Source organism: Columba livia, chromosome 18 (assembly GCF_036013475.1).
Source record: "Columba livia isolate bColLiv1 breed racing homer chromosome 18, bColLiv1.pat.W.v2, whole genome shotgun sequence".
NCBI lineage: Eukaryota > Metazoa > Chordata > Aves > Columbiformes > Columbidae > Columba > Columba livia.
In genome coordinates, this window is record NC_088619.1 from 13,373,640 (window position 1) to 13,386,308 (window position 12,669).

Here is a 12,669-nt window from a genome sequence, read left to right on the forward strand (position 1 = left end):
AACAGCCCCGGGGCCGCCGCTCCGCCCTTCCGACGGGGCGGGCAGCGCGGCGGGGGTGCGGGCCGGGTTCCGGGGAGCAGCGGCCGCCCCTGCCCGGCGGGTCCGGCTTTTGTATTCAAATCTGGCCCGGTCGCGCAGGAGGAGGGGAGCGGCGGGGCGGGGGGGGGTGTTGGTTTGGGTGTTTTTTTCTCTAAGCTGTGTCCTCATTAACCTCATTTCTCGGCTCCGCCGGGTGAAAGGCGCGGACCCCCGCATTATGGGAGCTGTCAGCGGCTGGGCGCGGAAAATGAGTGTCAAGGAGGAGCGGGAGAAAGGGCCGCACAATGGCGCCTTTCTCCCCCGGCCCTGCGGGGGGGCCCTTTCACACGGGCCGCGGCGGGGCCCCCGGCCGGGCGGGCTCGGAGGGAGGGGCTGGGGACGGCGGGACGGGGGGAACCGGCTGGCGGAGCCCCTGGACGCGGCCCGCAGGAGCCGACCGCCCTGTGCCGGGGCGGCTCCGCGCCCCCCCGGGGCTCTGCCCCCTCCCGAGGGCAGCCCCGACGGCCGCTTGGCCCCGGCCCCGCCGCTGGCCGCGCAGCGCCCGCCCCCGGCCGGTCCGGCCCGAGCGCGGCCCCCGGGAGGGTCCCGGTCCCGCAGGTGGGGGCGGCTGGGCGGGTCCCCGGGCTGGGGCGGGGCTGAGCGGAGGCACCTGGGCCCCCCCAGCAGGCGCAGCTCCCGTCGCAGCAGAGGCCGCCAGACCGCGCCCGGTAGGAGCCGCGGGCTGGGGCTGGGGGGGGCTGCGCCGTGCCCGGGCCTTCGGGGGGAGGCGGTTGCTCGGCTCCGGTTCCCCGCAGGCTCCCCAGCCCCGTCGCGGGGCCCTGCTGCGGGGGAAGTGGTTTCGCAAGGCAGCGGCATCACCCGGGGGTACGGGCCCAGGCGGTGCCCGTGGCGGGGGGGGCGCTCCCGGAGCAGTGACCACACCAAGCTGGAAAGTTTAAAAAAATATTTATTGATATGCTAAAAAAGAGCAGTGGGGAAAAGTTATAGAAAAAACCCCGTCGATGTAGCCATCTCCTAGTGTTTTCCTGCAAATAAATTAACAGCAGCCTAGGGGTGGCGGGTCTACACTAGTGTTAGTGTCCAGAAGCACCAGGAAACGCAGCGAGGTGCTGGGGGGTGACGGAGGCCCAGGGGAGCGGTGGCCCCGCGGCCCTGGTGGGCTGGGCGCCTGTCCTGCTCAACAAAGCCCTTACCCTTTCCCAGGGTAATAACAGCTCCAACTTTTGTTCTCTGGAAATAAAAGCAAACAAACAGCTGTAGCTTAAAGCAATTATAAGTGTAGTACATGAACGATTTGGCTCTCTCTTTAATTAAAACATACAAATCAGAGCAGTGACTGGCACAAGTTACAAGAACAATTGTTTGTTTTCACCCATCTCTCAATTTCTTTCAGTAAAAACCTCCTTTCTGGCTCCGGAGCCATTCACACCCAGATGAGAAACTCAAAACGATCTGGACCCCCTGAGCCATCCCCATCCCTCCACGAACTCCAGTTTTTTGGTACAAAATATATATATATAAAAATAGACTAAGTTTCTAGGCAAGATGGCTGAATTGGCCACCTCTTCCAGTCCAATGGAAAACAACAAGTATGCTTAACCAGATTATGCCTGGAGAAAATATCCATTCAATATACAAATACTGCAGGACTTTCACATTGGAAACCCCTTAGAAAATGACAAGTGACAAACCTCTAATTGGCTGTTTGACACATGCTGAACACCCCGACCCATAGCAGCAAACTTAAAATAAAAGGAAAAAGGTAGACCTTGAATGCTAATGGTACTGACTGGTAAACAGGGTCTGCAGCGGCTTTCAACCCCTGCTCACTAAACATTACAGTAAATCACATTATGTGCCTTTGAGAGGCAACTCCAACAGGGACCCTTCGCTCAGACACCCCAGCGCTGCCGGGACAGCCGAGATCCCGAAACACAATGACGGGAAGAGGCAGGGGAAGGAGCACAGGAGGAGGGGAACGTCAAAAAAACTCCTGGATCATCGTCTTCATCATCCTTAGACCTTTGGGATTGAACCAGCTGGTGAGCAAAAGGCACAATAGCAATGGTGACCGCAGAGTCCTGCTGCTGGCGGGAGGGGACGCGCCTGGCAAGGCGGGTGATGGAGGGAAGGCTCTTGCTGTCGGGATCTGTGTTCCCCTAGGCACAAGCCCGGGCCCAGTGATTGCTCACCCAGCCGGGAGGCAGGAACGAGTCTCTGCATGGAGAAATGCATCTGAGCTCCGACGGGGGCTCTGGAGGGAGCGGCCATCTCAGAGCCAGCGTGCAGTGAGTGCAGCCCCCGCCGTGGTGGAACGCAGCCCCCGCCGCTGCAGCTCGTCTCCTGCACCCTCTGTGGATGCTTGATGTCCAGCCCCTCTTCAGAGCATCCTCAGGTGCTTTGCACCCCCCCAGGGACACCAACATCCACATCCTGCCACTCTGAGCAAGACCATCCCTGCCGGACCGGCTGCCTCCTGGTGGGCATCCCTCCGCTGGCCTCGGCATGGCGGCTGGGCTCCGTCTGACAGCTGGGCGTCCTGCTGGGGACCAGGGCACTTCTCCCCACTGGTGTCACAGCTGTCCCCAGGACCCTGTGACCAACCCGCTTTGCATAGGCACAAACCTGTTGTGGGACCGGAGTCGCAGACGAGGCTGAGATGGGGACGGTCCGAAAGGCACATCATTGTCATTCAGTTTGGATTTGCAAAGGCCAAGCAGCAAACATTTGGTGTGTGTGGGAGAGCACTACCCCTGTGCTCCCAGATTCCTCTGTTCTTCTCCCAAAACGCTCATATCGCCAGCACAAGCACACCCAGAAGAGACCATTCTGCTGACACAGGATAACGTTTCCTTGGACTGTTCGAAGCAACAGTGGCTCATTTGGCAAAGCTAAAACTAGAAGGCAAACACCACAGACGGTGACATTTTGGCATCCTGGAGCTCAATGGAATCTCTGTCCTTGGGAACCTCCTCCCTGGCCAGGGCTCCCTCCGCTCCTCGGGCAGAGCGATGCCCAGCGCTGGCCGGTGCTGCGCCCGGTCTCTGCAGAGCCCCTGCCCCAGGCTGCCGATGCTGTGACATGGTGACATTCAAGGCTTGCCCGGCTGCCCTGGGGCACAGCTCCTGTGGTGACACACCGCCTGCTCACCCGCACACTGTCGGCCCTCACAGGACGCCGTGCTCAGCTCCGTAACACGACAAACGCAAAGCCACGACCAACGGGATGGCTGAGGATTAAATACAAGAGCTAAGGGAGCACAGGAGCCTGTCCTGGCAGAGGCTGCAGCCGCCGCTCATGGAACCATCACCCATCCCTCGAAGAACCGGGCAGCACGTGCAGCCAGCGCTGGCTTTTTGTTTCCCCTGAGAACCGCACGGCCGCCAGCCCACGGCAGCAAATGCAATGCAGTGGGCTGATGCATTGGCGGGGTCAGAAGTACCTGCACCCCCAGTTTGGTCCATTTATCTCCACATTCCTTTGTGTGATGACGCTGCGAGTGCCCTCGCCTGTGGCAAAGTGAGATTCCCATCCTGGTGCCAGGTCAGTCACCTGGCGAGGGTGACCGCGACACAGCGCCGTCCACGCACAGAGCCAGCAGCCACCAAGGAGCCGCTGGCGGGACAGCCCTCGGGCACCTCCTGACCGTGCAGCGAGGCCTCGCGGGGTACAGCTTCCCACCTCCTCCAGGAACCGAGTTCAGCATTCACAGAACCACCGTGACCTCGAATACTACTGAACTCTGCCTGAACTGCTGCCGTCGCTTTGGCTTGTAAGAGAAACCCCTAGCAGGGAAAAAGGCGTCCGTCAAAGAGCTGTTATCGGTTGCAATCACAAGCCAAAAGGAACCCACCGGCTGCTGCACAGGGCGGTGGGATGAAGGTGAGCAGCTGCCGCGGGCCCTGCGGGGAACGGCGGCATGAGGCACCGGGGCCCGGCAGGAGCCAGCCCGGGCAGCAAGGCGATGCCCACGGCCAGTCGCCTTTTGCTTTGAAAGAGGCACCTTTGTTGCCCGTCTCATCGGTGGCACCCAGGATTCAGTCTGCCCTAAACTGCTTTTATTACCCTCCTCAAAAAAAAGGATTTTGTCCTTAATAAAAAAATGTAAACAATATTTCCCTATCAGCTGGAAACCACAACAGAAACGTCGTGGACTTCACCATCATTGGAAGTGACCTCGCCCAGGGGGGTGGCTGGGCAGAACGTACCCTGAAAAAACCCTGTTACAGTTGCCCCCCAGCAGCCCCCATGGGCTGGGAGCAGCAGCTGCCTCGTTTGGATTGATTTGCAATTCCCTACGGCGAATTGGTGGCTCAGACAGATTCACAGGGAGCCCAGAGGGAAGAAAAGGATCTCCTCCTCCTTTCCCGGCTATCAGCCTGGCTCGTCGCAGCTCCGCACCCTCTCCCTGCTGCCGGAGAGCCACACACTTTGTGATCTGCCATTTCAAGCTGTAAAGCAAAGAAATCCGTGTACAGTGAAGCCTGGCTCAAAACTTGCCAGCCCGGCACCCCGGCAGCGCCGATGCCCCTGCTCCCCGAGAACGGCAGCGGCCACCTCTGCTCGGGGCGCCGCTCCGGGGGAGGATGGAGAGAAGCTGGGACGGATCCATCGACCCGCTGGCAGTTCAGAGCAGGTTTCACCACGTCTTTCTCGAGCCTCTCTGGACACAAGTCCCAGCAGGTCTCGTGTGTTCACTTTTAGAAAGAAAAACCTGATGGAGGAGCTGGGCAAAGCTGAGGGAGAGGCTGAAGGGCACTGTCCCTCCTCTCATGCTTCTGGGCTCAGTATTGCCGTAGGTTGAAAAACCCGACGCTGGTGGGGGACTCCTTGACCGTCACGGTGATCAGATTAGCAGTGACATCGGTGACAAAGACGTGCTCGATCAGGCTGCGGGTGGGTTTCCAGTCCTGGCTGGTCTGGATAGAGACAGACATGTTCTGCCCCACGCCAGGGAAGGATGCGGAATCCTGGTCCGAATCCGAGCTGCTCTCTTCGCCTGTGCTCACTTCAGAAAGCGCGGCGGGCTTGCGGATCTCCGCAGCCGTGTGCCCCTCCTGAGTGCCGGCCGTGCCGCTCTTGGCCAAGTCCCTGTCGCCTGCCCGCAGCGCCTGCTTCTCGCTCTTGCCGCCATCCCCCCCCAGCACCACACCGGCGCTGGCAGCATTCAGCCCGGCACCCACCGCGCCACCCTTTGTGCCGGCGGCACCACCGCTTGCTGCTGTGCCGCTGCCGGAGCCTTTGGACAGGGCGCTGCAAAGGTGACGGGGGAGGCTGCTCCCGCCAGCCGTGCTCAGCCCATTTTTGACGCTCTGCAGGTTTAGAGCTTGGAGGTTCAGCTCCTGGCTGGAGGCTGCCTGGCTGCCGGCCCCGGACGAGCTCGCCGGCATCTTGCTGCCATTGTGCAGCGTTTGGCCTCCTGCAGCAAACCCCGATTTCTGGTCCCCTCCAGCGCTGCTGCTGGGAGCCTTGGCAGTTTTGGGTCCCTGCACGCTTGGCCCAAACTCCCCAGATCCTTTCTGGTTCCTCATTTTTAAGTCCAGCCCTAAGCCACTCTTACTGGCTGCCTGGGACTTCAGTGCCAGCCTGCCCAGGGGGGAGGTCTCTGCCGAGTTCTGGCTTTGGGACATCCTGTTCATGTAGTGCACGATGGAGCTCTGCCAGCTGATGGCGCGGGTTGGGCTCGCGGAGCCGCTCTTCATCATGCTGGGCAGGTTTTCTGCAGCTGAACCCCCCGAGCTGAGCCCGGCCAAGGCCCCTGGCGGGTCCTTCAGCCCGGCCGTGCCCGAGCCCTGGGCGCTGTGCTGGGGCTGCAGCTTCCCCAGCAGCTTGGCGCTGCCGCCCGCCTCCTTCCGAGACGTTTTCAGCACCTTTGTCAGGTTCACGGTCCTTCGAGCCGCTTTCTGCTCCGGGGGAAGAGGTTTCCGCCCACGCTTCTTCCTGGAGGTGTCTTTCATTTCGGGCTTTGCCACCAGGATCTGAGCTTTCTTCTGCGGTACCGGGTGAGTCTCTCTGCCGCGGGGACCTCTCTTAGCGTCCAGGTCACTCTCATCCTCTTCATCAGAGGAGGAGGAAGAGGAGGATGTGGAGGAAGAGGAGCTACTTGACTTAGTTTTTGCGGGCATCTCTGGTTCCTGCCAAGCAAGAGAGAGAGAGACAGGAAAAGAGTTAACACAAATTACCAAAGAAGAGTTATGGGCACTGCAAACCCTTCCGTGTTGCCTGGCCGGGTGCCTCAGACACACACAGGCTCCCCCATGTGTGCTGATCTGCCAGAAAACAAGTGGGAGAGCGAACAGCACAAAACCAACCAGGCTTAAATATCAGGCAGGACCCTTGGGCCAGGAAACTCTTCAGTCCCTTCCACACCACCAGAGTGATGAAGAGACGTTCTCCTCATCCACCCACCCACCACTGCAGCCTTCAGAGCCCCTCGTGCGGGGTCTGCGGGCGTCACCGTGTCCTCAGCACCCGCCGGAGCCCGAGCATCTGCCGTGCCCTGCACTGGTGCCTTCCAAAGCCCGAGCCCCCTCAGCTCCGTCGTGGCCATGGATTTCCACCTCCACCGGGACTCACCACATGTTTCCTGGGCCTGCCCCTGGGTCGCTTCCCCCTCTTCCGATTCTGTGCTTCTTTTTCATGTTCCCTGAGAAAACAACGATTAAGTCATGGGCGGTGACAGCAGAGCATCCCTGCTTGCTACGCTAACATCCCCACAGCAAGAAGCTCCCAGCGGTCAGTGACGGACCACAAGAGCGTTACTCATCCCAAGTCAGTGGCTCTCCCAGTTCATGGTGAGGTTTGCAGTCTCTCTAGTACAGCAGGATCAGGCAAACAGATGTGCCCGTCCCTGCCAAGCCTCGCCTCCCTCAGGCGCTGGCGGCGCGGAGCTTCCCCGCGCTCACAGGGCAGCGGCGCAGCCTCCAGGCGCAGGAGAAGCGAACGCGCTCCTGGAAACTCTGCGAGTTCTCTCCTTCGCGGGGCTCATTTCATCTGTCCCGCATGTCCTGGCCCAAACGCGGTGGCCCAGGCTGACAGCCACGCAAAGCCCGAGGCGGCTGTACGGGGAATGCTTTCAGGTCACTATACTAGTTTTGTAATTCTCCGTTTAAAAAGGATGGTGTTAAGCTGTAATACATCTGGCTAATTAAACGCCGTGCTGTCTGCACTAACCACCAGATTCCATTCTTGAAAAAACAGATCCAGAAATGAGTTACAATTAAATCCTACCATAAACTTTAATTATTTTCATTAATATGGAGCCAAAATATTTGGCAGTGCTGTGCTTACCCTAGCCAGCTGGCTACTTTTTTACCTCCATGCGTGATCCCTGGTGTATAATAGCTGCAGAACAATTGCTGTTCTCAGCTCAGCTCCAGGCAGCAGACCCGGCCCTGACACAGGACACCATCTTCTCCCACCCGTTACCTCCTCACGTTCTCTGAGCTGTGCCCTCCAGAAGTACAGTTCGATGCCTTCCCAGCCCACCGTTCCCGCTGTCTCCCCACCTGGGCGTGCAGCCACCCCCAAGCACAGCTCAGGCCCCAGCGGCTTAATGGGGAGCAAGAGCCAAAGGCGTGTGCCAGGCGCTGCCGTGCTCTCCTTGTACAGCCAGCGCAAAGCCAGATTGTGCCCCGGGGCCACAGCCACAGAGTCTTCGTGTTTGCCCAGCCCAGGGAGAGTCCTCCTAGGTGGACGCGAGCTGTAATGTCAGGAGATGAACAAAAGGGCTGTGCCACAAAAGGCACGGTGAGCTTCAGCCTGTTGTTTCCACAACTTCCACCACACGCGCAGCCAATTAGAACTGAATTGACTTTATCGTTTGCTTAGAAATGTTTATAGATTGCTCACTTTTTTTGGAAAGCGAGGAGGAGTCTTGGATCAAGGATGTTCTCCTCGGGCTCCCAGCTGTTATGCCTGCAACAGAAGACACGGACTGGGCGAGAGCAGGGGGGCTGGCGCTCCCGCCGCCCCGTTACCGGCCCGGCACCGGGGAGTTCATCCGAGGACAAACGGGACCTTGGTGTCCCCCGGCCCGAGCAGCCGGTGCCGCGGGGACCAGGACGCGCGCTCACCGGGGGCGAGCGGGGGAGAAGGGGCCGGGGATGCAGATCGCGGGGGGGCGGCCACGCCGCGCGGGGCGAGGGGAGCCCCGCACATCCGGGGGAGCTCCGGTTCCAGCGGGGGGCGCGTGGCCGCCGCCTCCTCACCGCGGGGAGCTCCGGGGGGCCGGCCCGGCCGGTGGGGCTGGAGCGGAGCCCCACGCGGCGGCGGGGAGGGCCGGGCCGCGGCCGCGCTTATTTGTAAACAAAAGGAGCGGCGCGACCCGAACAAAAGCGGCCGGGCGGGCGATATCCCCGCGCTCCGCACCGCTCCGCGCACCGCTCCGCACCGCGCAGCCCCGCTCACTTGGAGGACCAGCCTCGCCACTTGACCAGGTACTCCAGCTTGCCCTGCGGAGAGAGACGGGGAGAGGGGCGTTAGCGGCGGGGCGCGGCGGGGGGGGCGCGGCGGGGGGCGGCGGGTCCCACCTTGCGGAGCCGCTTGCTGAGGATGCACTCGGCGGCGAAGACCTGCTCTCCCACGCTGCTCAGCTCCTCCATGGCCCTGGCCCCGCGCACACGCACACACAAGGGGAGCCCCCGGGCGCGCCCCCGCCGCCGGCCGCGCGCGCCCCCGCCCCCCCATCCCTGCGCGCCCCCCGGCACAATGCGGCGTGCGCGCCCCCGGCGGGAGGCGGGGGGGGGGGAGCTGGCGAGAGGAGGAGGGGGGCTCCCCAAATTCCCCGCTAGCCAATGGAGAGCGGAGGGCGGGCCGTGCCGGCGGGGGGGTGGGGGGAGGCATTGTCTGTGCGCGACCCCTCCCCTTCCTGCCCGCGCGGGGGGCGGCCGCTGCCCGGCCGGAGCGGGGACAATGGGACGGCCCGGCCCGGCGCTTTGTTCCCCTGGCGCGGGGCGGCCCGGGCAGCGCGGGGGGACTCGCTGCCTGCACGGACACGGGCTTCGCTGTCCCCTGCTCGGACGCCCGAGGTCCTTCCCGGGGGACAGGGCAGCGGCGGGGGTGCAGCCTGGGGCCGGGGGCGCAGCCCCCGCTGGTCCCTGCTGGGCTGGAGCAGACGGAAGCGGGACGGGTTTGGTCCTGAAATAGTTGATTAAAATGGAATAAAGCGTATTTCCTCGGAGGGTGGTAGTTCCGTTCATAACCATCTCGCGGTGGCGGCTCGGAGCCAGGTACAGCCCGGCCCGCGATGCGTTCCCCGCCGCCGAGCCCCGGTCCCGGCCCAGTCCCGGTCCCGGCCCAGTCTCGGTCCCGGCCGCGCTGCAGCACCGCACGCCAACGGGGCGTGAAAGCGGCGTGAGGAGCTACTACAGCGCGGTTGTGCGCGGTGGGCGTGGAGCAGTGAAATATGGTGCTTTACAGGGATGGAAGAAGATGAGTCAGCACCTCAGGGAGTTCAGAGCCGCGGGCCCGGAGCCTGCGATTAACCGTGCGGGAGCCGGAGGGAACTGAATTTCCGTAGCCGGGGAGCCCGCGGGGATGGAGCGGGACCTGGAGCGGGACCTGGAGCGGTGATGGGGCGTCCTGCGCGGGGCCTCACGCAAACCCCCGGCAGTGCTGTCTCTGGTAAGCGATGCTAGATTTAGAAAAGCGTTTTGAGCTCCAGGGTTCGTGTCAGGCTGTTCCCGCTGCCGGCGGTAACGTCGCTGCCGGGGAGCCCCTGCATGATGGACGGGGAAAATAGCTGCTTCGTTAACCGAGCGGGGCCGAGCTGGGGACTATAGGACAGTGGATGTGCCTGGGGTGCTGGGTCAATACTGGGTAATTGTCTTAGGTCGAGCGCTGTCACATTTTATTGTTTTCATTTTACAATTGCTGTGGTGGTTTGCTGGCTGGGAGAACTGTTAGAAGCATTTTTTTAACGGAAGGTGACACAGAAATGCAACCCAGCACTGCACTTTTTCTGTCTGGAGTTAATTTACCTTTCGCCAGCTCTACTCTTTGTGTGCAGCACATCTTACATTTTAGTAAAAAAAACCCCGTGTGACTTTCCATCCCCGCACGCGTGAGCCGTGTGCGTGCACGATACGGCGTTCACGGTGGTGTGTGTGCGGCTCAAGCGACCGGCTGTGCCGAGCAGGGCACAGCACGTGGGGCTCGCCTGGCTCTCGGCATCGGGATCACCGGAGCTGAGGGACGAACGCTGCTGGGAAATGAGCCCTGATTTGGGTAATGACGGGGGGGCTCTCCATGCTGACCCCCGGTGCTTCCTGAGCCCCCTGTGGTGATGCAGCAATAGAAAAGCTGTTCTCTCCCTTCCCGGAGCAAAGAAGAAAAGGCTGGTGTGAGCAGAGGTGCCCTGCTCGCTGCGCCGGCAAGAGGCCGGGGGTAGGAAGCGGGAGCAGCCCTCAGCATTCGGGTCTCTTTGGGGACTGAATGTGTGCAGCATTTGGGAGGCTGGTGCTCGGCGTGGTGCTGCCTGGCAGCTCCGTCCCTGCCTGGCGGCTCCGTCCTCACGCAGCCCCAGGCCGTTCGGTTCCAGCAATAACCCACGTTTCGTTAATGCTGAGCGGCCTCAGTGCCGCTCTTGCCTCCCCCTCGCCAGGGAGCTGAGTCCCCTTCGCCTGTCAGGAGGAAAAAGGCTGTGCTACTTTGTGGACTGGAAATCTCCTTCATTTCCCCAGGGGTTTACTGGGTTTACTGGGAACCAGGCAGCGCCCGAGTCGCACTGGGCTCTGTGCTTTCCTCCAGTTCTCCCAGTTTGCAGGTGCAGGTTATCTTGCACGGTCCAAAAGCTGCGTGTGATGGCCGGGGCAGAGCGGGTGTTTCCTGGCAGCGCAAAGCCCCCCGAGCCCTGGCTGTCGTCCCTTCCGGGCTGGCAGCTTTCTCAGGTTGGTCGCAGGTTTCCCATTATTTAAGATCTTTAATGGAGCCCTGCGGTTAAATGAAAAATCTCACTTTATCTCAGTAAAGAAAAAGGAAGAGAACAAATCACTCGAAGCATTAAAAGAGCCTGAACTAGTGGCTTTGAAAATTTGCAAAAACAGGAAGTGAATAAAAAAATCCTACTTTTGTTTATATGTTAAAATCTTGGTTTTATGTTGTGATCGAGATCTTCTGCTCTTGGGCTCAGCAATAGCTTGCTGGAATTGTTAGCTGTCTGCCCCTTCCCAGCTCCAGGAGTGCCACAGCACTGCCCATCTTTGTCTTTGGCGTTTTGGGATGTTTTAGTGATGAAAAACAATTGTCTGCGAGTGCCTTTCGCCCCTACCTGCCTGCCTGCAGCTCCCCTGGGGGAGCAGGGGAGCAACGGGTCCTGGCACAGCGGGATGTGGCCGTAGGGGATGGTCCCAGTGACGGTGTTCGCTGGGCATTGCTGGCCAGAGCTGCCACAGGGGCCTCCCGGGCTCTGGCTGGGCACGGCTCCCAGGGCGGTGCAGGAGATGCCCGCCTGCTGCTGCCAAAGCTGCAGCTCCACCCGCGAGCGCCTTTGGGCCGAATTCAGGGCTCTCCATCCCTGACAGAGACTTTGTCTTCCCAGAGAAACTTGGGCACACGCAATAAATAGCTTGGCCACCACATTCCCCAGCTCCCGCCGAGCTAGGTGACAGCACAGCAAATAAACTCAGCAGTTGCTGAGAAAACCTTTGGCATCTTAAAAATGAGACTGACGCTCTTGAACTAATCTGCTGCCATATAATCTTGTAGCTCTTCCCAAGTGAGCGAGGCATCCCAGGAACGCCGCGTATCCTGCGTTATGTCGGTGGGGTTGGGTTGTCATGCCGGGGTGGAGGTTTGCTGTTGGAGGAAGGTGTTCACCTGAGACCAGACCTTCCTACTGAAATTCGCGCTGCTGCTGGCGGGTCAGGGATGGAGCGGCACACGAGCAGGGCTGCAGGGCGAGCGTGGAGGGTCAGAGATGGAGCGGCACATGGGCAGGGCTGCAGGGCGAGCGTGGAGGGTCAGAGATGGAGCGGCACACGGGCAGGGCTGCAGGGTGAGCTTGGCAGGACCAGGCATCAGCCGCCAGCCAGAGCCTGTCTGGTCAGGCTTTGTTCCCACTGTGAGGGACCCGTCTGCTCCCCAGGGGCCCACAGAGCAAAGAGCCCCAGCTGGGGGGGGTGCAGGGTGGGGGTCAGGGCTGTAGCTGCTTCCATGGAACACTTGACCTTGCACTTTGTGCCTGTACCCATCTGGAAGAAGGAGCATTGGCAGGGGTGCCCCGTGCTTCCCTCCGGTGCTGCGGTCTTGGGACTTTTCTGGGTCGGTGTTAATAGTGACAGGGTTTTCTGAGGGGCTGCCAAGTGCACCTGATATTCCTGACTTCAAAGATGAAGCTGGGGCCAGCCCGGTGAGCGGCTGGGCCGTGGTGGCCATGTTTGTCGTGGGCAAACGGTGGTTGTTTTCCCAAGGCATCAGCCAATTGAAGCACAGAGATCTGCATACCGTTTGGGCACCGCAGGCGGGTGCAGCCGGCTATGGAGCTGTGCAGCCGGCTATGGAGCTGTGCAGCCGGCTATGGAGCTGTGCAGCCGGGTATAGAGCTGTGCAGCCTGCAGGGCGGGATGAGCAGCGAGCGCGTTGTGTCCGGGCTCTGTGGCTGTGTGCAGGAGTTGTAGGGGTGCGTGCCAC

The 12,669-nt window shown here is 61.1% G+C and overlaps 2 protein-coding genes and 1 long non-coding RNA gene across 7 annotated transcripts in view; 2 read left to right on the forward strand and 1 right to left on the reverse strand.

Annotated features, from left to right (window-relative positions):
• Positions 1-177: 177 nt before the first annotated feature.
• LOC135575674 (uncharacterized) lies at positions 178-7,211 on the forward strand. The gene is made up of 2 exons (XR_010466903.1): positions 178-746; positions 1,433-7,211. It is a non-coding gene; the product is annotated as an uncharacterized LOC135575674 (long non-coding RNA).
• Positions 968-9,342, reverse strand: CBX2 (chromobox 2). Its single transcript, XM_065034204.1, has 5 exons — positions 8,571-9,342; positions 8,449-8,492; positions 7,891-7,956; positions 6,616-6,685; positions 968-6,173 (listed from the first exon to the last, which is right to left on the reverse strand). The coding sequence occupies exons 1-5, from the start codon at positions 9,243-9,245 to the stop codon at positions 4,824-4,826; spliced, it is 2,205 nt and encodes a 734-aa protein (XP_064890276.1). The 5' UTR covers positions 9,246-9,342; the 3' UTR covers positions 968-4,823.
• RBFOX3 (RNA binding fox-1 homolog 3) overlaps positions 8,341-12,669 on the forward strand; it is a 130,828-nt gene continuing 126,499 nt past the window's right edge. For 4 of the 5 annotated variants that reach the window (XM_065034239.1, XM_065034247.1, XM_065034229.1 and 1 more), the window contains exon 1: positions 9,460-9,663. The gene's annotated coding sequence lies outside the window, so the exon portion shown is untranslated. Of the gene's footprint in view, positions 8,478-9,459; positions 9,664-12,669 lie in introns of those variants that run through there. The other variant, XM_065034248.1, reaches the window with a different exon arrangement.

Coding starts and splice junctions, on each gene's coding strand:
- CBX2 (XM_065034204.1), bottom strand. CDS start 9,245: ATGGTTATGAACGGAACTACCACCCTCCGAGGAAATACGCTTTATTCC. Junction 6,686..7,890: donor CTCCTCGCTTTCCAAAAAAA/GTGAGCAATCTA, acceptor TTGTTTTCTCAG/GGAACATGAAAAAGAAGCAC. Junction 6,174..6,615: donor GCAGGCCCAGGAAACATGTG/GTGAGTCCCGGT, acceptor CTTGCTTGGCAG/GAACCAGAGATGCCCGCAAA.